The 27,773-nt window shown below is 35.2% G+C and overlaps 1 protein-coding gene across 4 annotated transcripts in view; it reads right to left on the reverse strand.

Annotated features, from left to right (window-relative positions):
- Positions 1 to 27,773, reverse strand: part of GPD2 (glycerol-3-phosphate dehydrogenase 2) — a 128,546-nt gene that overhangs the window by 41,846 nt on the left and 58,927 nt on the right. For all 4 annotated transcript variants that reach the window (XM_011359196.2, XM_011359171.2, XM_011359180.2 and 1 more), the window contains 3 exons: positions 23,830 to 23,954; positions 22,415 to 22,512; positions 21,255 to 21,418 (listed from right to left, as the gene is read on the reverse strand). In XM_011359196.2, coding sequence (XP_011357498.1) covers positions 21,255 to 21,418; positions 22,415 to 22,512; positions 23,830 to 23,954 — 387 coding nt within the window. The remainder of the gene's footprint in view (positions 1 to 21,254; positions 21,419 to 22,414; positions 22,513 to 23,829; positions 23,955 to 27,773) is intronic.

The following is a 27,773-nucleotide window of genomic DNA, read 5'->3' on the forward strand; positions in this document are numbered from 1 at the left end:
ATATTGTGACAAAAATTAATTGAAATGAAGCTGAACAGTCAGGAAGCAAGACACACTGTAGAGACCCTTTTACAAACCATACAACCGTGTGACCTAAAGCCACAGGTCCTCTTCCTTGCTTGTGAAATGAGCTAAAGTCATGGACAAACCATTTGAGACTGTCTAGCCTTGAGGATAAGGGTCTTTCTTTACTAAGAGCTGCAGTCTGGAAAACGTGGTGTCTTAACCCAGGACAACTATTCTGCGAATGCTTGAGATTTTTATTTTTATTTTTATTTTTTACAAATATTTATTAAACTCCTACAATGTGCCAACCATTGAGCTAAGTATCACTGTGGGAAGCAAAAATTGAAACAGACTGGACCAGCCACCCCGGGACCCAGAAATACAAGAGCAAATTTATAGTATGACTTGCAAAAGTCACGAGTTCCAAAAAAGTCTCTCCATTTCTTAGCACATAGCCTTTCTCTTTCCTCTGCAGTTTTCCTTAAGTATCACTGAATATAGTACTCCACACACAACTTCTTTTCTCTCTTGCGTTATAGGAAGATCTGCAAGCTTCTTTTATAGGAATGTGTGCTTCAGTTAAAGTCTCATCCCCACCAAGTATGAAACCTCATCCTAGTTCCTTCATTTAAGATTCTTTTCACTCATCTCTATGAAGGGAATGATAATGGGATTGACATAGGGTTAAAGTGGGGAATAACTGAGATAGGTAATATACGTTGTAATCATTTCCCACAAATATTAACTATTATTATTAAAAGGTAAAAAAAATTACTGGAAAGTCAAGACTACCTTATACCTTAATTAAAAGATATGGCTACTGCCTAAAATATTAAAAGAAAAAAAAAGATATATTCTTCAGTTCTAAACGGTTCATTGCTCATCAATGTAGCTAACTTTTCCTGACATGTGTAACAACAAATCACAAATCTCTGCACTTTAGAAATACTGTTTGCTCTTTTTGTTTCTCTTTTCTTTCTTCACTTTTTTTTACCAGACAAGCAAGGTATTCTTTTGCATGTGTCACAAAGAATAGGAAGATAGGAGAATGGTTTTCCATCCAGAGGAAACAGCATTGATGGGATGAGTGTTTCAAAATGTTAGAATCACTAAATTTTAATCTGGGGGACTTCATTTTCTCTTTAAAATGGGGAGTCTCTACCAGTTTTTACAAAGGAAATCAATAAATTGCTATAAATGGGGAAAAATCAAAAGACCCAAGTTCTAATCCTTCAAACAGCCACCTACTGGGTCTATTTCTGTCATGAATAACTGTCTAAGTTTTGTTGGTTTTTGCTTCCCAGCATCTAACCTCCTTTTTCCCCATCACATAAGCCTTATTTATAAAAAGGCAGAGTCAGCCCCTCCCACAGGAGAGAAAGAAGGCGCCTGGGACATAAGCCTCTAACCTGGCTCCAGCAATGGGACATTCTCAACACAGATAACAGTCTAGAGCTAGTGACCCAGGGAACTGGGTGTGGAGAATCCAATCTGCAGGTAGAGGCAAAGCAGCAGCAGCACCATCTCCTTTCTAAGAGAAGCAGTGGCAGAGTTGTCAGCAGTGGTAGCAGAACAAGATGCCATGCGTGGTCATCAGCATGACATTTTCATTGCACTGGTTCTAGTACAGGAGTTCATCTGTGGCTTTGCTTGCTACAATTCACTTTTGGTCCCTTATTTGTCAAGCTTTGTCTTCAGCTTTCCCAGTATTTTTGCCTGTTGTTCAATGTCCTCTCAAAAAGTTCTTTTCTCCTTAAGTCGACCATATTTATTTTTCTTTTGCTTGAGACTAAAAACCTGAGCAAGTTCTGACCCCTGTGCCTCAGTTTCCTTATTGGCTCAAGCCACAGAGTGGAACTTTGTGATCTCCTTCCAGCTCTACCAATTGTATAAGTCATGATCACAGAATTTCAGATAAACCAACTGAAAACCTGAAACTGTAATTCTATAACAAAGCGAGAATGTAATTCTAAAACAAAATAAGTCTTTGAATAGCAAACTAATCCATCTTTCATAAAAGGACTGGCAAGAGTAAGTGAATCCTTTCACTCACACAGAACCACCTTTCAGTACTCCTCTCCTCATTTGTGTGTGAGTACATGCACACAACTTTTACAAACCTGCTGGAATGACTCAACCTGCCCCAGGGGTGATTCTGAGTGTGAGCTACATAATAAATACACAGAACCCTGTGCTAAGGACCAGCTGGGGAATTCTAAGTGGAAGCAGCCTTTTGAGAACCGTTATCTGTGGCAGAGCCGGTCTGGTATCTTATCAAATTTCTCTCTCTAATCACAGGAAGATTCCACACCTTATCGAGCTGTTATCAAATCAGCCTGACCAGAGCCCAATGTCCTGATTGTCTGAAAAGAATGTGTACTATCATATTAACATGAAAAGCAGACTAACTCTCTACCACCCAGGGAGAGCACTGGGCCTGGAGACTCAGGACACCTGAGTTCAGGACAAGCCTGACACATCCCTTTTCTCAGACCCATCAGCGTCTGTTCTTCATCTGCAAAGTAGGGTTTACACCAACTTCTCTGCCAATCTTCTAGAGACACTGAAATAAACAAATTAGAGCATTTGTGAAAGCATTATAAGAATGAAATTATTATTTTTAATGAAGATTTCCTTTTACTAAATTTACATTCCCTCTCATTTTGTTTGAGACACTCTTTAATTTGTTATCCAAATCATCTTTATTCCTCGGTTATCAGAATATGTCCTAGCAATCCAGATTCAATGTTTATTGAGAAACTTTATTTGGGGCTTGAAACTCTAAAAGAGAAAGAAAATAAGAATTTAATTCTCTTTTTAACTATATTCAGGCTCACTTGACAAACACATCTTTAACCAATGCAAACTCTATAGTAAGAACATCCAATTGCTTCTGCTCAAACCTGATATTTACTAAGCAAAATCCTGATCTTAATTTGGCTTTAATAGGTTTGTTCTACTTGATTTTTTTTTTTTTAACAGCAACCATGAGTCATCTGATCCACATGAACGTTTTGTTTCTTGCAGGAATTAATGAATTAGGGGTAGGAATTTAGTTCTATCCGCCCCAACCATTACTACCACGAATTTATCTCCAACATGGACAACAGAGCCTGGCATATAGAAAGGTGCAAAACTATTTGTTGTCTAAATTAATCAACTTATAATTCAATATTCTGTGAGTTTGGCTAGTCCCCAACAATTTAGCAGCAGGTATTCACCCGAGAGAAATAAAAAAAAATAGATATTCTGAACCTTTATAGCTAGGAACATGTGCCGAGGCAGAAGACTATGAGAATCAGCCGAACAGGGCCTTTCGCTTAATGTCACTAACTACCTCCTAATAGCTAATGGAATGGCTGATGCTATTCAGATAAAAAGACACAAACAGAAGGATATATACAATATAGTTATTATTGAAATTATGTCAATATTGCAGCCACATACATAAAATACTAGGCCGATTGCTCCAGTCATATTTTAAAAGCCAACCGATTTATTCTTCTGGAAAGGTGAACACAAAGGAGAAAAACGGAGTAGACACAGTGAGAAAAAAACATCTTCTACTTTGAGAAATTAGCTTGAGTAGTAAGTTGCTGATGACTCCGTATGACTATGTATACTTTTCAAAGGGCTAGAAAAATAAATTAGATAACTGAAGTCTATTATCTAATTTGAAAATACACATTTCTAAATGAAAAAAATAATCCATTTACACACACACACACACACACACACACATAGTTTTGTTTCACTGTTCTAACCTTCAATAATACTTCAACTTCTATCTCGCCAAACTATCTCATAAAATTTGAATATGAATAATGTATTGGATGATATTGAAAACTGTCCTTAATTTAATTGAATGTAGTAATGACATGGTAGCTGTACAGTATATTGTTAAAAAATATAAACAATAGACCTTGTCAGTTAAATATGCTTTAAAATATTCTAGGTGTAGATTTACACACTTTTCCTGTAAAGGCCATACAATCTCTATTGACTTACTCAACTCTGCTGTTGGCTAAGCCTAAATGAATAAGCATGGATGTGTTCCAATGAAACTTTTTATGGACACTAACCCTTAAATTTTATAATGATTTGGTGCCACGAAATTTTAACCATTTAAAAATTTAAAAACCATTCTCGGTATACAAAATAAGAGGCAGGTAGGGATTTGATCACTGCTCTAGGAGGAGAAAAAAGATATGAAAGGAAAAGGGGAAAAGGAGGGAATAGATTAAATAAGATTATTCATGAGCTGATAACTGTTATAGCCAGAGATGGTACAGATGGGTTCAAAATCCTATTCTACTTGTGTGTATGTTTGCACATTTTGATTTTAAAAAAGTTAAAATTTTATAACTCATTGAGGGGAATCCTTTCATGATGTATATACATATCAAATCATCACACTGTATACTTTGAATATCTTATTTTATTTGTCAATTATATACCTCAATAAAGCTGGGGGCAAGGGGTAAATTTATTAAAAGGGAAAGAGAAAGGAAGAATGGAAGGGAGGGAGGGAGAAAGAAGGAAAGGAAGGAAGGAAGATTATTTTTGCTGCCACCACCTCCATTACACTGATGGGGGCACCCAATGACAAATCTATCATTAATTTGGTTCAGGTGAAGTTGCCTGTATCTTGACATGTGTTGTTGACATTTCTACAACATAAAACAATGGTTGTTCAAAATTTCCCTTCTGGGGGTGGTGGTGGGGGTGAATAACTGACTATAGAGCTAATTGATGCCCCCTGTATTTGAGAAAGACATTTGATGTCCTGGAGAATTCGATTCAAATCTGCACTCAATAAATATGCAAGAGCTTAAAGACAAAGTGATTCAATAAATAGGCTATAGACTCACTTCTAATAAACTATTACATAAATTTAAATTAAATAGTACCATTAAAATAGCTTTCGCAAAAAAGTTTTAAAGAATATCAAAAAATGTTCCCTTTGTCTCTGAAAGGCTGGAGCACAGTAACATGCAGCAAATCTTACATGTGAAAAACCAACAAAACAAACAAAATCTAACCACACCCTGGCACTTCTTTTTCCTCTAATATAAAAATAAATAAATTTTTACATTATACAACACCACAGCAAACTGAAAATATATTTATTAGTTTTACTTTCAACTTTTAAATACAAGGCTAGGACATATGACTATTACTGACATTTTTACTTTTGTTGTATAATGAAAAGTAAAAGAATCAAATATCATGTTTCAGTGAGTTCAGTTTCTTGTAATTCTCAAAGTCTTCCTGGAAATGTTAGTCAATGGTTACTGTCAAATAAAGATCCTATTAGTTTCTATCTGAGAGAGTCAAAGTACCCTCACCCAGATGCAATTACTGACAACCTTCAACAAGCAGGCTCAGCCCTAAGCAGTCGCTGAGTCGTCCTGAGTCAATCTTGATCATACTTGGCAATATATAAGGAGTTCTATCCCTTCAGAATTAGAATCTGCCCACAAACTGTTATCTGCCTACAGGGAACCCCTCGACAAGGGAATCCCTAATGTTTATCAGGCTGCTGTCTCACCTGCCATATACACCAAGCATAAGAGTCTCTGCCCAATATCTACTTTGCACTCTATGGTCCTACTTGAACTAGAACTCAGCTTTTATCTCAGCTAGCTTGGTCAGAGCTCTGCTATCTGCCTAGCTCTTCCCCCAAGGGCTGGCCTTTATTTCTCTAGTTCAAAAAGATGCCTAGTATCCTCCATAGACTTGCCCCCTTCTCCCAAAGAATTGCCAAGATATTATCATGCACTTGACCCCGTGGATAATCCCTTCACTGAGAAAACGGCTTCCCTGCTCAGACCCACCATCAGACTCCCACACACTGATGAAGGCTGAAATGAGTATTAAGATTGCCAAGTCAGCTAATATAGGTGGTTTGGACTGCTAGCCACTCCCCTTGGAAGACTGCTTATAGCCAGGCCAGACCTTGAGTCTGCAGGTTCCTGGTTCACTTCTCTTCTTCTACCAAACTGCCTTGAGAGAGCCCTGCCCTCAAAATTTATGGAAGGGTATCCATATTTTAAGGACAAGAAACACTTTAGTAGATACAGTCAAGGTTTAGTGCTGCTACAGACGGAGTCACCTATAAAAACAGATTCTATGCATTTCTTACCACCTAAAGACAATAAGGAAAAAAGTCATTAATCTAACTCTTTATCCATATCATAGTTCAGCATACATATTCAAAGTCAATTTTACTTTATGAGTTTTTAATTCATCTGGTCTAAAATAAAAAAAAATTACATGTAAAAAAAAAAGTTGAATTCTAATTAAAAACCTAAGCCTAAGAATCAAAGACTCAGACTATAACAGTCTATTCACCTTAAGGAGAGGGCAAAATTATAATATATTACTCCATTAAAATATAACTTTAAATACAGCATATTAGTCTTCAACTTAACACACGTCTCAAACTTCCGAGGAGCGCTGCACAAATATGCTTTTGTAAAACAACCTCCCAGCACTTTGATGTGACCGTATGTTCATTAAAAGGAAGTATTACTACTTACATACATAAGGTACATAATGAATTCAGTGTGTGTCTGGAGTTGGCTAATGCTATTAAAGCACGTGCCAAAAGCACAGACTATAAATCAAAATGTGATTTGTCAAAGTAAGATCTTAATATGATAGAGGTTAGAAATAAATAAATAAACCACTGATATGGGATTAGTGACGAAAGTTAAGGCCAAACTGAGGCCAGGTTGTGACTGACATCCCTTTGTCCTATCTATGGCTTTGGCTATTCCTCGCTCTCTTCCACCTGGATAGGTATAAAATTAGCATGCACCAGGCATTCTTCACTCCCCCAAAGATTTATATCTTTAATGCCGTTTTAAAGACTGGTATTCTTTCCAAAATGTTGACATAAACCAGTTGGGCTATTACAGATTTTTTTAAAGTCCACAATACTTAAGTTTTTAAAGCTAAATTATTCTTGAAAACAAAATTTGAAAAATAGTTGACACTAGTTTATTAATTCACTTCCAAACTGAGGAAGATTTAACAAAAGATCAGAAGGAGCAGACATAGAAATAAAAAGACCAAGTCACAAACATAACTATTAAAAAAATAAGAAAATCTAGTTAGTGGATACTGGAATTGTCCAGGAAATTTGAGCAAAGAGATGGATACTGGATACTTATACCTGCTCTTTCCTATGTCTTCGCCTCTCCCTTAGCCTGGGCTCTTTCAAATCAGCATAAAACCTCATCCAAAACATGTCCCATAAATCACTCAAATATGTTTCCTAGGTCCTGAGTTCTCTGCATTAAATGCTGTTTTCATTCACTGAATTTCCACTGCCTACAGAATTCAAAATAAACTCCTCAGTATGGCAGAACTGATCTTCCACGATCCAGAACCCATTTGCTACTCCGCACCTCTACTCTCCCTACGTTCAAACTCTACACAACTGCTTCCTGTGTTCACGGGCCTTCTTGCCTCTGGCCACAGTGTTTCCTTCCACATCCTTTCCAATGACTTTACCTGGCTATACTTCTTATTCTTAAAATTGAGCAAAGTCTTGCTTACTTAAGGAAGCTTTTCTAGATTTCCTCGCAGCCAACTTAGGTATATGTCGCTCACAGAACTTCTCACATAATACTGCAAATCACTAATCTGCTAAGCGGTATCCTCCAATAGTCCAAGAGCTTTTTGAGGCAAGGAAACATTTAGTGTTATTCTTTGTACCTCCAAAGAATCTATCACATCACCTATATACGCTGTGCTAATATATGGTTACTGAATGAATGAATGAATGAATGAATAAAATTGCTAGTCATATAAAAAAAAAAAAACTAAGAATACTATCCTATCTAGAAAGATATGAATCTATACATTATTTCTTCTTGCCATGTAAAGTGTTGCTTCCTTTATAGTCATTCCAAGCTTCCCAAGACTAATACATAGAGGCCAATCTTGAAGAAGAATAGAGTACCAAATTAAGAAAAGAAAATTTTAGAAAGTACTGACACTTGTCTTTAGAGTCTACACAGATAAGGCAAGACTATAATATCTGTCTAGAGTAGCGCACTTCAACTCAGAAGTAACGCGTGTCACACGTGCTGTTTGAAGATAATTTGAATTTATTTTATTCTCTTAAAGAGGTGAGAATAGTGAATTTATTCAATTTGTAAATCCTGACTATGTTCAGATTATCTTTTTTTTTAAGTTTATTGGGGTAACATTGGTTAATAGTTATATAATTTTCAGGTGTACATTATAATTTGACATCTGCATATTCTGTTGTGTGTTTACCACCCAAAGTCCAGTTTCCTTCAGCTACCATATATTTGATCCCCTTTATTCACTTTACTCTCCCCCTACCTCTCTATATTTGACCCCCCTTACCCGTCTACCTCCCTGCTCCGCCCACATTCCCTCCCCTCTGGCAACCACTAGTCTATAGTCCATGTCCATGAGTCTCTGTTTGTCCTGTTCATTTGTTGCTTTTAGGTTTCTATCCCACATATAAGTGATATCATGTGATTTTCAACTTTTTCTGTCTAGCTTGTTTTGCTTAGCATGATTATCTCGAGGTCCATCCATGTTGTCACAAATGGCAGTATTTCATCTCTTCTTATGACTGAGTAATATTCCATTGTATATCAGATAATCTTTAATGATAATATATTTATACCCTCCTTTTACCAAAATAGACAAGGTAACTACTGAGGTACAGTGCTTTGCACAGAGAAAATTAGCAAGAGAGAGAGAGAGAACTCTTTGGAGACTCATCTTAGTTCTCTTTTAATCAGACTTTGTCCTCTGTAAGGGGATGTAAAACTGCACAAATCACCAAATGTATTTATCATTGTATTCAGCAGGTTAAAACTGTAATGAAAAACTGGGGGTCAAATATGTGGTGATAGAAAGAAATCTAACTATGGGAGGTGAACACACAGTGTAAATATATATATATATATATATATATATATATATATGCCTTACTGTTAAAGCGTACTGCTGAAACATTGAATTTCACTAACCAATGTCACCATAAAAAATTAATTAATTAATTTTTAAAAACTGAGAAATATGAAGTTCCTAATTAACTGAGAGGCTTTTGGCATTACCTATCCCAAGTTAATTCAGAGTTATATGTTAATTATCTTTGACATAAAGACAAAGTACAATTATTTGATTTTGTTATTAATCTGACTGTTGCTCATGTAATTACTGTATTCTTTTACCACTTTTGCTCAAAAGACTTATTCTTCTGAATAGACAGCAAATTATATATTGGTGATAGTTTTCCAGGGAATGCTAGAATACCTACTTGGTTTTGGATAGTAAAGGAGTAGTAGTTATATAAGTTGTGTGAGAAGTCAGTGTGTGAGTGAGTGTGTGAGTGTGTGTGTGTGTGTGTGTGTGTGTGTTTAATATGCAGAGCTGAGTTTCTTTTGTAAGTAGGTGTTAGATGTTTCATGTTTTCTGTGGGCAGATATAATGATCTAAGTAGTGTTTCATTAATATGAAGTGTGACATGAGTAAGTATTAATAGTAATAATGAAACCACTTTGCAATTCACATTCTAAAACAGTGGTCCTATTTGGCTCCAGAGAATATAACCTACCAAGGTGTTAGGTTTATTTATAAGACTTATGTACCAATGACTTCTTTTCAGTTTTTCTATATTACATTACCAGGGTTTGGTTATAAAATTGGTAGTGGAAACTAAAGTGTGGGGCTTTTTTATTGAAGAGATGTTTTTATTATTGCTATTTCTTGTGAATTTAGACACCAGCCTGGCTTCCCATTACACTAAGAAAGCTGCTGTGTTGTCTGCAGAGCACTCCAAATGGATTTGACTACTGGCTTTTTTCCCTCTTTCTCTGTTTCTTCCTTTTTCGATACATTTATCTGAGCAAAGACTCTCGATCCCCTTGAAAGAATGCTAAAAAAATATGCTAGAGTGGCTATATCAGTGGGCACCTAGGGACTCTGCCAACATATATGTGAGGTGTTATATGGCCATACGATAAAGTACCAAGAAAATTCATTTCTAAAGACAAATCATTATAGCTTTTATTTCCTATTTTCCCACATTCCAATGACCATTATTTCACCCTTCCCTTCTTTCAAAATGTGACCTATAAGATCGTATTTCTAAAGGAGAATTACGATTTGAGACAAATGCACTAGATAGTTACTTTAAGCCTCAATATGTGGCACATTTAAACACAATGTATAGTTCTTAGGTGTGTATTTTCCCAATGTCTCTAAAAGAAAAGCAGAAAATCCTTCAAACTTTTAATTAATTAATCCTTCAAACTATAATTAATTAGGTTCATGTCTAAATTTTTTAAATATACCATCAATATAAAAATAAAATTTTTCTAAGAAATATATAATTTCATGTATTAACATAAAACAGACCTATCTATTAAAAAGACTATAGTTAACATGAGCATTTAGTCTGACTAAGTGGACTGCACTCAACACAAGTAGATGATATGAACTAGGTTTTAGCAATTTTAAACAAATCACAGCATATTTTATATAATGATAAAATTATGCATTTGTGACTTACAGCCTAATTTTAAAGTCTCTATACAGATAAAACTAGTGGATGTGCCATTGTTTTGTGGTGTCCAAAGAAAAAAAATAAGGTTTTATTTTCACTTATAAAAAGAAAAATCACTTGAAAATTTGATTTATTGATGGCTAAGGCTATACCAATGGATATATTTTGATCTAAGCAGCTAACATAGCTACAAAACTTAATCCCATGGAATTAGGACTTGGATGACTTTAAAAAATCTTTTCAAAATTTTGTGGTTCTTTATACTATAGAATAAAATATCCACTATATTAGGCAGAAAAAAAATCAAGGCACTACTATTAGCTAAGAAATGGTAAAGGGAGCAAACACAAGTGTACATATACTATATGCACATGCATACACATGCATACATACAATGAAAGTATATACCAAAATTCTAAAAAAAACGGACTGTTTAAGGAGAAGGAGGTAAAAGGGTAGAAGGAACAGCGAGAAAAACTAGTCTTATTTGAATAGTCTTTCTTTTACTTTGAAATGCTGTACATAACTATTAAACAAAAGCACAGCTTAAAAAAAAAGACCCTAATGATCTAAAGCAAAATTAAATTGATTTGTTGTACTGAGTTAGTGGCATAATCACACTAGTAGAAACTGTAACTTTAAAAGACAGTAATTTGTCCACATATCCCCATTGGCATATACTCAAAGAAAAATCAACAAAAATGCAATAAAAAAAATCTTAAATTGTGCAGTGAGATTGCATGGAGATGGTGGCTGGGACTGGAGTCTTCTAAAAACTCACTGTTAATAATATTTTTAGCAGTGCAATAGATGAGGTTGAATAACAGCCATGTACTCTGAAATTCAAAGTGGAATTATGTCAAAAAATTCATCGTGATTTTCTTCTTTAAACAAAACATTTTCTTTTTTTCTTACTACTGAAAGGCCTAGAAATAATGAACAATCAATAGCAATAAACATCCACAGTAAATAGATTATGGCCTCTAATTACCATTTCCCACAGGAAGGAGTCAAGGTTTATTGAAGAAAGGGTTGCTTCTAGGTCTAGGGCAGGTAAGTTTCAAGAAGAGCCTGGAATGACTTATCATAGCAGATAGCACAGAAGTCATCACAGACCATTGACAGCATATCAAAAGGGCTCCAGAGCCAACTTGAGGAGGTGCCCATGAGCCAGAGATAGGGCAATTTGAACATCAATAACTAATAAATTGACACACAGCAAATATATTTAAAGTCATGAGTTTAGTTGGTAATCTAAAAATAGTTTTACAACTAAAAGATGCTAGAACAGCAACTCATTTTTGAAAACTAGTAAGTAATTGAAAGAATCAAGCATTTCTCCAGATTTTATACAAAATTTAACTAAAGATAGGCAAAGAGTTGATACAGGAAAATTATAAGTAATCCAACAAATAAAACAGAGTTAGGAAAGTACCATTTTGTACTTAACCTCTAATGAAATACTGTAATTTGATCTAGGCAATGATTATGATGACTGATTAGAAAAAAAAAAAAAAAGAGGCAAATAGACTTGTGATAAAAATCCATACCACATCTATAAAATATTTTTGACAAAACCATTTGACCCAGCCTCCTTGCAGTTATTCCCCATAGATGTCCCATTTCCCCCCAATAAACTATGCTTCCTCTTTTTCTTACTTTCATAATGTCCTATCCCTTAAACCTGGGCTGCCCCTGTGATTCATTTTAATTAACAGAATGTGGCAGAACTGACACTGTGTGACTTCCCTTAGGCTAGATCAGAAGAAGACTTACTTTTAAGCCTTGGTCTCTGGGTATACTCATTGGGGCAAGCCAGCTACCACGTAAAAAGTCTGACTATGTAAAAGTCCAACCCAATCATGTGGAAAAGCCATAGTGAGACAGAGTTGAGGAGCTAGCCCCTAGCTGTTCCAGCCTTCTCAGCCTAAGAGCCAAAGATGTATGTAAGAAAGCTTTCAGAAGATTCCAGTCTCTGCCACCATCTCACTGCAATCACAGGAGGAATCCCAAGTGAGAAACACCCAGCTGAGCCTATACATTCTCAGAATTATGAGAGTGTCTACTGGTGTTGTAAGCCACTAAGTTTGGGTGTTGTGTCTTATGTAGCAACAGATTAATGGAAAAAGCCTAACTGTGAATGTACAGTATATACATGGAAACCAGTAAATAAAACCATGAGGACAAGATAGGAAACCTATTAGTTAAAAATAAATTGACATTTGTGACTCTAAACCAGGATTTTGTTTATGGGCTGACTTTTTTTTAATCAGGAGCTAAAGTTATGAAACTACAAGAGACATGTGCACATGTCTGAAGTTTCCCTTAATAAAAATGTGTATATTTTGTTGAACTATTTGGTTGCTTTTTGTTAAATGAGTGACAGACTTAAAACCTAATGGCAGCTGAAAAAAACTTATGATGTTATAATCTGCATTTGTAAAGCTTTTTTATTTGCCAAGGAAAAAAAATTACTTTCACCTCCGCACATGTCCAAAATATTGATCCAAATATTTAGCTTTGATATCCTTTTCCTTTAAAATAGGGGTCATGATATCCCATCTCAGCATACATACTGAGCCGGGTCAACTAAGATAATTTACAGGGGAAAAAATATTTTGAAAACCATATTCTGCTACACAAACATAAAATGTTGTTGGTAGTAGCGACCATGTATTTGGTACAATATTTGGCATATATGCAGTAACCTCTCTCAAAACCTGAAAGCTCAAAGCTCTGTCCTTGATGCCTTTGGCCCTAATGCTCGACATAATGCATTGGGGAAAATAGTGGAAGCTCTAAAAATATTTTTTGAATGAATGAGTCAAGTGGGGATAAGGGGCGGGCAATAGATATTTTTGATACAAGAGCTTTTGCCTTTGATCCGACATCTTTTCAAAAAGGGTCAAATGAGCAACAGTATGTGAGAGGTAGATAACTTACTGAGAACCCACCAGAACTATTTGTTCAAACAACTTATATGAATACATATCCTACTATTAGTGAATTTTACCACTGTTTGTAAGCTTTTATATACAGAATGCAATATGGATGACTACTATCTCAGTATCCTATACCTGATCAAATCTACTTTTGTGTGCTTTTTACTTTCTCAAAAAAACTAATTATAAGAGGATGAAAGCCTGGTATTTAATACATGCTGGTCAAGTGAGCAATAAACAATTGCAAACTTTCCTAGGGGCTGTTTTGCTCTGTCTCATCATCAGGAAGCTAAAGCATATGTTGGATGTTAGCCTGGGTGGACACAAATGTGTCCTATTTATTCAAGGTTTCCTTTGAAGTCACAATTTCTAAGTTTTGTTTCTTAGGGGTACATGTCAAACTTCATTTAGCATTAGTTGGTATCCAGATATACTGAATAGCAAAAAGGCAGCATTTGGGGGCAAAAAAAATATGCCTGCTATATGAGCAATAATGTCAGTTTCATTTATGTAACTCACAGAAAACAAGAGGAAAAATATAATGGAAAAGCTAATAGTAGGAAATCAAAATAAAAATTATCCATTTAATCTATAAGTGTAAAACTGCATATGCACAAAAAAGAAATATTAAAACAAATGTTTTAAATCAATGTCTAAGAGGTGGATAATTTTAGAGTAAGTTAAAGTATTGTGTTTTCTAACTCTTAAATTTCAAAGATTATATACTTAATTAGAGCATGTTTATATGCACAATATTTTCCTTTTTCCTAAGAATGTTTTACAAACTTATCTGGGAAAATCTGCAAGTTTTAAACTTATAAAGAGACATTTGTGGAACTGATGTTTTGGAACATACTCATGAAAAGTAGAAATTTGATAGACTGTAGAATACACATAAAATCGATCTAAAAAAACAATATTTAAAATAATGTTTTGTAAAGTCATTTTACGTTTATTAATTCATTTAAACCTCGAAACACCCTATGAGTTATGCATTATAAACCTAAATTCACAGATTTGTAATGTGGGGCTCAATAAAGTTTGTAAACCTCATTTGTCTACTTCCATACTATTAATTATTTCAACTACACTGAACTACTTTGGAGAGCCATTTTCAAGTATGATTGTGATGTTTACAATTGTGAGGCAAGTTATTGTGACATTTTCACCATTATTTTTCTAAGACTCATCCCTGTTGTTCAACTTAGCTTTCTTCATTCACTTTCAATGCCATCATGTGACTACTCTATAGGTTATTTATTCATTTATCTGTCACCATTGGGGCCAAATGGAATTCAGTGTCACCCCAACAGCAGTGAAGAGGGAGAGGGATAATGACGGTGCAGACGTGTAGTTAGCATTTTCCTCGGTTCTTCTCAAATGATGCAGTGAAGAATCACAGGTCATTGAGATTTAATAGTTTTATTAAAAATACATTTTAAAAAGACAAAGAATGTCCCAAGGAGGCACATGGAAAAAGACAAAATATTCCCCAAGGAGGCACATGGTCCCAGTGCTGGAACTAACACAAAGGGGCCAAAATGGCCACAAAAGAGTAAAAAGGCAACAAAAGGTGAGAAAAAGAGAGAGAACCCAGAAATGCAAAAGAGGAGCCCAGAAAGGCAAAAAGGACCCAGAAGCGGGAATGTCTGCCTTATATTTGGGCCGTGATAGGTGGTTCCCAAGGCATTCCTAGGTGATTGGCAAGTGAGGTCATTTTGATTGACACCTGGCTGCTGTAAAACTCTGCCTAGTGCACATGTGCATACCCAGAATTCTGCTACCATTGGAATATTCTTTGGGCACTCTCTAGGCTGAACTCATATTCCTTTGTTCCCCTGTTGCTCATGTCTGACTAGCTACCTAATATCTTGATATATATTTCCTTTTCGAAATAATGCCCACGGCTGCAATAAACTTTTTGTACATATCTTCTAGTGGCCATGTTGTAGGAGTTTCTCTGGGGCATATACTCAGTAGGAGAATCACTGAATCACAAGGTTAATTTTACTAGGAATGTCTAACTAATTGTTTTCCACAGTGTTTATATCAACTTACAAAATACATAACATTATACTTTTACAAAGTTTAAGAAGAAAACTAAACTATAGATTATTCTTAAATGTTTACATAAGAAAAAAGACAACTTATATATGTTCTATATATTTCTTCTACATGTATCAATATTTACATATTTTAAACCTCACTATGTACAATAATAAGGATCTAAAACAGAGCCTTAAAAACTACTTGGAGATTGAACTTTACAATTGAAAATATATATTTTTATATTAAGATGGAAATAAAAATGAAAACAATAAACAAGATTTAATGTATCATGCTGAATTTTGATAATTTTGAGGTTCCCAAGATAAACAACCCTCTTAGCCAAAAATTTTGTTTTCATCTAGACCCCTTAATCAAAGTCCACAGAAATTGGACCTTGAGAAATAAAGGAAGTGATTTGGTAATGTTTACTCTTCCAGAGGACTTTTTCCTCTTACTGGATACATGTACCTTGAAAACATTCAAATTAGTCAGTTACCAAAGATATAAAATAATGACAAATTACTAACCCAGTAGGTCAAAAAAGAAAAATCACGTTGAGTATTACAAAAGTAAATGTCATCACATAACCTCGATATGGATGTTTATTTATAAATACATACCTATACTATTGTACATATAGATATATGACATTTGAACCATATACAAAATTCCACTTATATAGAAATACATCCAAGTAGTTCTATTATGCTCTTAGTACACCCAGTGGGTGGTCTTGTGTGCCCCACAGGGTTCATAGACTCCACTTCAGAGATCGCCTTACCAACCTTACAAGAACTAGGATAAGAAGCCTGAAGCCAAATTTGCACAATGGCTGCTATTTTGTTTGTAAATCCACACCAATCAGTTATTTATTCAATCTATTTCTATTACTCTGAAGAATTTAATGTGCCTGTCAGATTTGAAGTAGATAACACCCAATTAATTCAACAATGGTGTTTGCAAATAATGTAAATGAGCATTAAAGGCACCACCTTTAGATCTGACATGTTCCAGGAACTCAATGGAAAAACAAAAAGGAAAAATTACTTTTGTGTTATTGGGTAATTGATTTTTTTTTTTTTTTAGCTTTCAAAGTAGATAAAATCAACACCTTAAAAGACTTATCTTTAACCTAGGCTTTCTTTTATTAAAGTGTACAATTGCAGGTGCATGCCTAGAGGAGTAATAGTTTCTTCTTAACAAAAGAGTCTGGATGCCACAATACGCCTTTTGCCAGAGGCATCGTTCCCCAAAGCACACAACTAACTGCATCTCCTGCTGTACCTGTAACCATTTAATTGTATAAGTCAGCCTAGTCAAGCCTCTCCAGCTCATGACTGCGAGACATGAAATTCATTGTCATTATTGTCCCTGTCATTTTGGATCATTATATCCTGCTGCAGAATTTTCCTCACTTCAGTGCATTTTTACCTCCAGGAGTCAGGGATTATAGCTGAGGTTGGGGTGGGGGCAGGACCATGAACTACATTTACCTCAGGGGAGCCAGAGATTAAATTGGCTTTGCTCTCTCTCACGAGCTGAATTCATCTATTTGTATGCTATGAGTTCTAGGTTGGAATAAAAATGAATATTCTAATCAAACCTAGGCTTTAATTCCCCCTTTGAAACATAGATATAACCAACTTTATTTACATTAGGAAAGCTAAATAATTCCTTGTAGGTTGCTACTTTCATATGTGCATAAGAGATACTTACAGGCACCATCGGGTATGAAATAACAGACATCGCCCTCTGAATTCCTGACTGTCAGAAGGAAGAATTTAAAGCTGTAATTTTGTTCTCCGGTTTTATCTTAGAGAAGCTTAATAGGGGCATTTAATGGTTTTAAATATTTAATAATGTTTAATTATATCTCATTTTCTGTGCACTGGATTGGATGACTGGAGTCCAGCTAGAAAGGCATCAAAGATCTACTGTGGGAACAGGAAGACAGAAGTAAAGTTGACAGAGGAAGACAAAATAAGGTCCTGAGGAAACTGACTTTCACTCCACAGCTGGTTCACATAATCTCACAGCCTGACAGGTCACCCAAGCCTGTCATGCCTTAAATACTTCTTGCTGACTTGGAAGATCTGGACCATATTCTACCTGGTAACCCCCTTATCAGTGGTAATGGCCATGGCCAGGGGTCAGCTGACAGCTCTCTGGTAGGAGATTGGTAGGAGATGGCAGGGAGCAACTAGGAAAAACTAGGACGTGTCTCAGTCAGAAAAGCAGTGAGTTGACTGTGTATTTTTCTCTAACAGAATATAAGAAGAAAATATAACCTGCTATGCCACTTCCTATCTCAACTTTCATTTCATATGGATTTTACTGAGAAATTTGACATTTACTTTGTCTGCACTGAAAAAAAAAAAAAAAAAGATAGTTATTCCTCTTTATGTGTTTCTTTTTCAGCACCTAACAACCAAATGTGGCAACAGGTCATATCTATGCTGAGCATAGAATAGCCATTATCATTACTATATTTAAAAGAATGTAGAATTTATTTTATTGCTTTTATGGACTTTTGTAGAGGAATAGATTTTGCCTTAATTATATGCAATGTCTATTACTATTTATTTAGGATGAACTATTCTTACGAGTAATTAAGAAAAAATTTTGACCTTTGTATATTTTGTACTTCAGAGGGAACATCTTACATCTCAGTGTTAAAGATTGTCTCAGCCACTGGTCCAAATGAATGGTAATGTTTAATAGTCTGTCTGACTATATTTTCATATCAGTATATTTCACTTTTCATTGGTGCTAAAGTAACTCCATAAATGTATTATCAATAATAGTTTTTAGTTGACGAAATTACTTGTAGCATTTTAAAGTTCTTTTAATTACTTATGGCACTTTTTTTATAAGACTCTCGCAAGGTGGGAGTTACAAAAATTGTTATTTCTGTTCATTTTTAAAGGGTTAATTTTATGTTATATTAATTTTATCTCAGTAAATTATTCTTTAGGTATAAAAAAAAACAAAAACAAACAAACAAAAAACACACACACAAAGGTTATTTCAAGAAGCCCAAATGCATTTTGAAATCATTTGGGTGACTGTTATTACATTCTCCTAATGGTTATTTATGAAGAAAAATATTTGCGTCTTGTTTAAAAAAGGTTTATCTTGTAAATTACAATGTATGGACCTTGTTTACAATGGTAAATGTTCATGAAGTTATTTTTTTCCTGACATACTTTGGTAACAGAATGACATTATTTTTTGGTCAAGGTGTAAAGCATTTCTTCCTCTCTCTGAACACACATTTACTGCACTTAATTCCTTTACCTCTATGCTCCTTTATACCTTATTTCCATATTGATATTTAATTTGCTCATCACACCGCCAGGTAAAACAAGTTGCCCTACCTGCAAATACAGTTGTGAAACCACAGAACTAAACTTGGTTTCATATTCTTGCTTGCCTTACCTGAAGCATGACATAGTTGGGCCTGTATTGTTTGCAAAGAAGGAAAAAGAGAATTTATTTATTTTAAGTAACTAGAATACAATTATTTTTACCCTTTCTATTTAAGACTTAAGATTTTAAAATAAATTTTCAGATAGCAGAGTGAAATGGATTAAGAAATACCAATTACTAGTTATAAAAATAGTCACAGAGATGTAAAGTACAAAATAGGGAATGTAGTCAATAATACTGTAATAACTATGTGTGGTGTCAGATGAGTACTAGACTTATCAAAGGGATCACTTCATAGGGAATATAAATGTCCAATCACTACGTTATATATCTGAAACGAACATAATATTGTATGTCAACTGTAATTAAAAAACAAATCTAAAATAAATAAATATTAAAACATTTATTTTTAAAAAGCCAACTATCAATTTGAAGTTATTTTAAATAATTTTTACATTTTTAAAATAATTTTGGCTAAACTCATAATTTTGTGACCTGCAACAAGCTATAAAAGCCAATTTAGATTTGAGAAATTCTTCTTCCTCTTGATTTTAATATGATAATGTTTCTTTTGCATATGTGACATAGATTTCCCTTGTTTTTTCTAAGTAGAATCAATAAAACTCTATAATTCATAACAATATCATACCAATATAAGACAGGACACCACAAATTCAGAAACGACATCCACTAATAATCCTTTTAAGGAGATTCAGATATGCACAAGCTAAAAAAAAGTATGGCACATGATAAAATGACCAAGAGTTTGAGAAGGCTTGTGCAGGAGAGACTAGTAAGAAGAGGCTAAGAGCACAATACTGCCATGTCAGGATGAGTAGGATGCCATTTGCAGAATGCCTTTTTACTCCTGGACCAAACCCTCTTCAATATAATCGTCCAATAAGCGACTATAGATTATTAGCATTAAGGGTCTGATGCTGAGAAAGCAAATTTAGATTCACAGTTAACGTTGTCTTTTAACATGTAGGTTCAACCAAAGGCACCAAAAATGTAGTTAAGCGCCCCCCGCCATGGTGTTGAGATACTGGCAGGCACTATAAATTGGGAATTTCCTAGCTTTCAATGTTTGTCTAAGACCTTAATTTTTTCCTAACATTGTTGCTCCTAGGACATTGTCTTGAGTTTGTCCCCGTTGCTCCCTCTGCACATACACATTTTATATTCATACCTGAAAGCTCGATAGCTAAATTGATTCAGAAACCTAACAATGAAAAGAAAAAAAGACAAAGGAAAAAAAAGGAAGGAGTATCCCTGAGGATATATTATAATCTGAAGTACAATTATCAGTCTCCTGAAAACCTCTCAAAATAAACATTTCTTCATGCTAAGAGTTTAGATATCTAACATGAAATACAAAAGATCAAACGGTGATTAATAAAATTCACTGAGCTACAGCATCTACGCTGTCCTTTGTGTCACAAAATTTGACTTTTTGAACATGTACAATTATCTGTGTCCAGCTATTTCCCTACAAATGAACATCCTTGGACTATTTTCTAATTCTATACACCCTTTAAAACTGTAGTAAAATTTCACAAATGGCCTTTCATATTTTGTTTTGTATTTGTGGTCCATCTGAAGATATATTTAAGTGATTAGCTCCTTCAAATTAAAGTGTACAAATTATACTGCTCACACACACACAAATAATAAACATGATCACATGACAAATGGATACTAGATAATGTCACTACTGGAAAATATCTAACAATGAAATAAGCAATAAAAACTAACGGTCTGGTTTAACAAATGCAATGTTCATCTACCCTCATCATAGATTACATGTTCAAGAATTGTGTCCTGTGCAAAATACAAACATGTCAATTTCAGCCCAGGGGCATTTTTCTCTAGGTTTATAACCCCTTGAAAATGGAGGTTTCATTTAGAAAACCTAACAGATTCTCAGCTGCTTTCAACATCATAACATATTCATAAGGCAAGTGTTCACTGGAAAACATATAACAAATTAAATGGCATGAAGGTGGGGTCTAAATTCATAATGATGGAAAATAGACCAAACCAACCATGAGATACAAGGTAGAAATTAAAAAAGAAAAGAAATATACAAAAATAAACGATATTAAAAGCAAAACAGGCCGCAGTTTTCTAGCTAGTATTCAGAGAAAATGGTGAGTGCATCTGTGCATGTGTTTGCATTAAAATTAAGAATGTAAAACCATTTCATTAAGAATATACAGTAAGGGTCACGAGTGAGAGAAAAGTAGAAAGAAGAAAAAGTCACATACCATCATAGTAGACAATTGCTCCTACCAGTTTGTCCTTCTGGAGCATTGGGAAATGTTCCAGGGCTCTTGATTTGCTGAGGACATAACTGCTTTTCAGACAATTACTTCCTGCTACTAAATCATACAGCTTGATTCCCACCCAGTAGTAAGGTAACTGCCACCACCTGCAGCATAAATAAGGAGAAAGGTTTCTTTAGAAACAGAAACAGAGTATAACATTACAGAATGTTACTTTAAGTTGTAAGATACTTTTCATTTAAGAAAAGCAAAGTATGTCTAGAAGCATACATATTGCAAAAGAAACAGGAGAAAAGCCATGACTATTTCTGACACCAGCCTAGCTGAACTCTATAAATAAATGAATTGGTGAGACTTTAAATGAATCACTTCTAAGTCAGTTGTTCTTGACCTGGCTGCATATTAGAATTCTCTGGGGAGCATCAAAAATAAATACAGATGCGTGGGCTTCATATGTCTAGAGGTTGATATAACTAGGCTAGGATGGGAACCTGGATGACTCTAATGGACACCCAGAGTAGAGAATCACTGGCTTAAGATGTTCTAAACAACCAATGACGAAAATACGGACATAAATTATAAAATCTGTTTCTAGGCCCCCACAGCACTCATGTGGCTAAGAGTTATGCAATCCACTTTTTCATAGTATCTATATTCCAATTTAAGGCAACTTCATGGATGCTCTGACAATATTAGGAAAACTGGGTTTTATAATATATAATCTGACACCTCCAAACAAAATTTCAGTTTTGATTAACTTGGAAATTTAAAATGACCCCAAATGGTTTAGGTTTGGAGTTGGTACACGTTAGGTTCAAACGATTCTCTTAAGTTTCCCAATGCAAATGCAACTCCTCCTCTATATACTGTTAAAAACTACAGTAAGAGATACTAATTAAAAATACAGGACGCAATTTCCTTTGGCTTCAAGATGTAGCACTTAGAGGTAGATCAGTAGAGAGTTATTTAGGAAAAGCCACGCTTTCAAATACAACAGAGGAAAATATTTAAAAGGGGTTAAAGATTAGGACCAATTAAAACTACATTAAGAAATACACCTTGAAGGAGTACTTCCATTAAAACTGTGTTGTTCTATTGACCTCTGAAAAACAAATGTATATAGATGATATCAAAATGCTTACTTATAAATTGGAAGCATTATAGGCAACGGAGCTGATAAATGGGGAGCAATTTCTAGTAGGTTGGCACGCTCGTGAAGGGCTTCTTTCACCATCCTATACTAAAAAGCAAAACAGAGAAAATTAGTTTGGCAGTAACAGATCATAATATTTTCAAATGGCAAATAGACACCCTGCCAACTGATTGATACACAGAAACCTCTCTACCTCTGAGCAAGGATAGCTCCCTCCTAATCAAATTTCTAATAATACATCATGCTGTCAACCTGAAAGATTTTTTAGAACCTTAACTGTATTTGCATAGGAGAAAAAACATGCTGTCAGAGTTCCCAGGTGTAAGATATTTTCCCGACTTGAGTTACAAGATTACTCTAACAATTTATCTTGCATTCTCTGTATTGTCCCTTTTCTCAGTCCCCTATATTTTCCCGTGTAAGAGATAACAGATTGTTCTATTCACGCTAAATGTTTTCTTCTTGTCTCCACTACTAGGCAGAGATAATACTTAGAAGTTGTACAGTATTTTATAGACTATTATTAAAAATAAATAAATAGATAAATAAATAAATAAATAAATAAATAAATAAGCTTCTCTCATAACTCCTTTGGTCCTCATTATGCCTTTCTGATTTTACCAATAAGAAAACTGAGGTTCATAGAAATTGAATAAGTAAGCTGGAACACATCACAAGTCATCTGATTCTAAATCCTATGCTCTTTTCCTTTGAGCCATCATGATGTCAAAGAGACACCTAAGAAAAGAGGACAGATTCACAACTGACAATGTCAAGTTAGTGATGCTGTGTTTTTCATATACAAAAAGCAGATAGGGAGTTCAGTTGATTTTTTTTTACCCCCCGGGAAATGTCATCTTCCACACTGCCTTGGCAGTTTTCAAATGGTGGCAGACTGGACACAATAAAGTGTGACATAAGAAAAGCATGACTCAGATCATCTTTTCTTTAAGACTATGTCAGTGACAATATGAACATATGACTGCAGTTGCAGTTAAGAGGATCAATTTAAAACTCCTCCTGTATTACAACACGGCTCCCCTGAAACTGCATGGAAGGTAGCAATTTGGTGGCTACTGGCAAAAAGGGGGAAAAAAAAAAGGAATAAAAAAAACAATCACAATTGTTAAAAGCAACACATCTGAAAGTGATTTTATAAATCTGCTACTTTGACATGCCTGTGTAGAAAAAGCCTCTGATCACCCATAAACAAAATACTACAGGAAAGAACAGGTACCTCTCCTGAAAGACATTCCAGCAGAATACACTGAATAGGTATTTTCAACAGGAAGAAATGTGAAAAGCCATAAAAAAATAAAATAAAATAAAAATAAAAAACTGATTTAATTGGGTAGAAAAAAGCATAGTCGCAATTTTTGTTTAACAACCAGCATACACAATTACCTGCTCAATATCCAACTTCATGATAGCCTTCTGAAGATATCTCACACCACCATGGATCAATTTAGTGCTTCTGCTGCTGGTCCCTGATGAGAAATCATCTCTTTCTACAAGGGCTGTTTTTAGTCCTGTGTAACCAGAAAACCAAATTAACTTCTTAAATTACACAATTTGTATGTAATTCATTAAAGGCACTTCTCCAGGGTAGAGACAATCACAAGAAAAATTACTCTGAACATGGATAAATTTGTATTCAAAGTGCAGTACACTGTCTATATTATAATGAAGAGATTTTAGTCTCTTCCTGAGGGAAAAGTCAAACCAGAACTAGAAGCATATTAAACTGTGAATGAATCACAACTAGAAAATATTACAGTACAATTTCATGGCAGTTAACATACTCTGGTGCTTGTAAAATGTCCAAGGAGTGCCGGCACACATCTTTACCCATGAGAGTTAACTCAGTATTATTACGAAGCCTCTGGAACTCACATTCATCCCTCACTAAAAGAGTCCAGACATGGTCCAGCCCCACATCTCAGATCTACTCTATGCACCATCAATAGATCTAAACCAGCTGGCTCCTATTTCTGGAGTGGTGTTCTTGTGGGTATAGAATGGGAAAAGAGATCAAAGATATCAAAACAGCAGGAGAGAAAATTAACCTCTGATATTGAGGAGTTTGTGGTCTGATTTAAGACATCCAAGCACAATATTGTTGAATTACAAAGATAAATACAAGCCAGGACAAATTAACCCAGTGCAGAGTATCTATGAGTAAAGAAAAGACAATATTTTTGGTAAAGGTGCCACTGGGCAAAGATAAGTCTATTCTAAAAGTCATTCTACCCTAGTCCTTGCTTTCTTTGAGAATTGCAAAAAAATCTCTTAGGGATAAAATTGGTTTGGTTTGGTTTTCTTGCAGAGACTTCAGGATTAGGTTGGGCCGGCAGTACTAGAAGTCCTATACACTAGTCAGAGATGAAATTTGAAACTTCAAAAGTATATATCAACACCAAGGCATGAGGAATTTTCATGGCCTGGCATACTCTTGGGGAGGTGAAAGAATGTCATAGAATCCAATTACAATGAGAATATGTAACTGGAGCAGTTTGGGTTCACAAGGCTCATATAAGAGAACCTGTGCATGTATTCAATTCAGAGCCATTTATTACATTTAATACCAAAGGGTCGTTTTTATAACTTTTAACAGTTTAAATATCGTACCCAAATGTCATCATAAAATCAGGCCAATTCCCTTGACTCAAAAGGACAAAATGTTTAGAAGCCATGGAGAGAAAAGTAGAGAACTTTGATTCAAGGGCAAAAATTGCTAATGCTCTAATTAATGAGTAAAATAACACAGAAATTATAGGTATCATAGACTCAGGTCATTATTTTTAAGCATTTATGCCAGAGAAAGATCCGTAATTCTTGACTATGAAAACCCTATCAATGCTTAGTAAATTTAGGGCTAGATTTATATATATATTTTTAAAGAAAGAAAAAATATCAAGTTTGTACATATTTTTAAAAAGAATATTGAGAGCCTAAGTACCAGGCAAAGTGTTAATGCTGGAAATAAATTAGGAATGGACCAAGCAGTCAAGTAGCTCCCAGGCAAAAAAAAAAAAAAAAAAAAAAAAAAAAAAGGAATGCAAAGTGCAACAAAGTTTTATAGGTGCTACATTTGAAAATACTTACTCTGGGTTAGAAGTTAAATCCAGAACATAAACCCAAAATTGTGTAGTCAAGATTACATTTATAATCTCTTAAGAATGCACTGTCTTGGTGAGCTATATCACCTTTTCTTAGTAAGTCCAACACAGAGAGCTCTTCCAGCTCTAAAATAGACCATTTTTCTTCAGTTGAAGATCAGATGAGGGAGTTGACTTTCAAATGATATTTAAGAGCCAGATCATTTAAAATACACCTCTCTTTCAACCTTGGAATCACAGTTACGGCATCGAGATGCCTGCACCATGAGAGGCAGGGACATAAGACTAAACGAGAACATGCAGCCTCCCCCCCAGCCCATGGCTCCTCACCTGGGCCTGCCCAAAGGCTTTCTGCAGGCTGTGGTAGAAGACGTCTTAGTGCCCAGTAATCTCTACTTTCTAGTACGTAAGCCCCTGCCCTGGTATGCTGGCTGGCCCTAGTGCCTTGCTTCTAACAAATGGAACACAGCAACAACGATGACATGTCACTTCTGTGATTAGGTTACAAAAGATTCTGACTTCCTCCTCTCTTGCCTTCTCTGCTTGCTCAAAAGAAGTAAGCTGTAATGTTGTGAGTCAAGGAACCAAGAGAGGCCCCAGTCAACAGGTCACAAGGAACTAAGGCCTTGGTCCAACAACCTGTGAAGAACTTAATCCTGCCAACGACCACATGAGTTGCTAGGAAGTGTTGCATTCTGTGGGAGACTCAGAGACAGAGGCTTCAGGCCAAGACACACCCAGACTGCTGACCTGCTAAAACTGTGTGGTAAGTGTTGTCGTTTTAAGCCACTAAATTTTGGGGGTAGTTTATCGATGCCACAATTCCCTATATGAACAATAACTGCAGCCAAGGTAAGAATTTTTAGTTGTACCTAGGAATGAAGTCTTCAAGAAAAGCTAAGTCTACAGAGGCATAAGTGTTCTAGATGGGTGGAGGAGAAGAAAGGAGTTATCACTGGCAAAGATCAGCTTAAGCAAGACAAAGGCAAATGCTTGAAATGGCTCAGCTTCTTTAGGGGCTGCTTGTCACTGAGGGGCTAGAATGCAAAGTACAAGGAACGATGTGAAGGAGATCCAAAGGGAGGAATAGTAAAGAGCATATTGTAAAGGTTCCTTCACCCACATTGGGGCATCTGGACCCCATCCTGTGGGCCACTGTTTCTCAAAAGTAAGTAAGAGCTGGATCTCAGAAAATGCCTCTGAGAACATGGCTACAAGTCATGGATCAGTTTGAGAATCAAATGCTTCCTTAGAAAGTACGACATTTGGTATCACGCTACATAAGCATGAACTTGAACACTGTACTCAGTTACAAGGTATCTATTTGGAAGAACAAGGGTATGCTTGTTGAGTTTTTTATCATTATTAAAAAAATAAAATTTAAAATTTTCCAGAGGTTCTCAGATATTGTTTTGAGAAATACTGTGCTGCCTGTCAAAGTGTTTTAAGCTGGCAGATCAGATTAACGTTCTAGAAAGATTATTCTAATGTCAGGGATAGGGGTTAGGGCTGGAGAGGGAGAAGAGCTAGATGCAGGAGACCACTTAAGGGACTGGTGCCCTGTGCTATGAGTAGGGCAATGACAACTCCAGCCTCACAAGGCAGAAGATGATAATTTTAAGGGCTGTGTTAACAGAATATTTTTTTTTTCTTTCCCAAACAGACAGTGTGAGGCAGGGAACTACTCTAGGAATTATTAGTAAGCCATCTCAGCAGGATATTTCAGCATATTCAAGTGAGAGCTAACACTTTAAAGCTTCATAACTGCTTTTGCAAGTATTGGACATTTTAAAAAGTTATTCACATGTACGTATGTGAGAAGCCCTAGTGACTACCAACAAAAGTTAAAATGGGCTTCTCTGTCAAATCAGGCTGTTTTTCTTGTCCCATTATTTCCAAAGTAATATCAACAAGCTACCCAACAGGATTTCGAGAAAGAAATGATACTGTTCCTTCCAGAGCAAAAAACGTAAAAAATTTAGTCTCCAAAATTATAGTTAAATTAATATATTAAAATAAAGCACTATATAATCTAAAAGTATTACTGAAAGTTTTCAAAATCACACACACACACAAAAATAGCTATTCTAGAAAAAAATATTTTAATTTTTTTAACTGTTGCTATATGCTATATGCTTTGGATTTATTTTTTGTTGGACAGGAACGGTTTAAAATAACCGTTTCTCATTAATATATTCCTTACCCGATTGTTATCTAGTATGTTCCTTT

Source organism: Pteropus vampyrus, unplaced genomic scaffold (genome assembly GCF_000151845.1).
Source record: "Pteropus vampyrus isolate Shadow unplaced genomic scaffold, Pvam_2.0 Scaffold2, whole genome shotgun sequence".
Classification (NCBI taxonomy): Eukaryota; Metazoa; Chordata; class Mammalia; order Chiroptera; family Pteropodidae; genus Pteropus; species Pteropus vampyrus.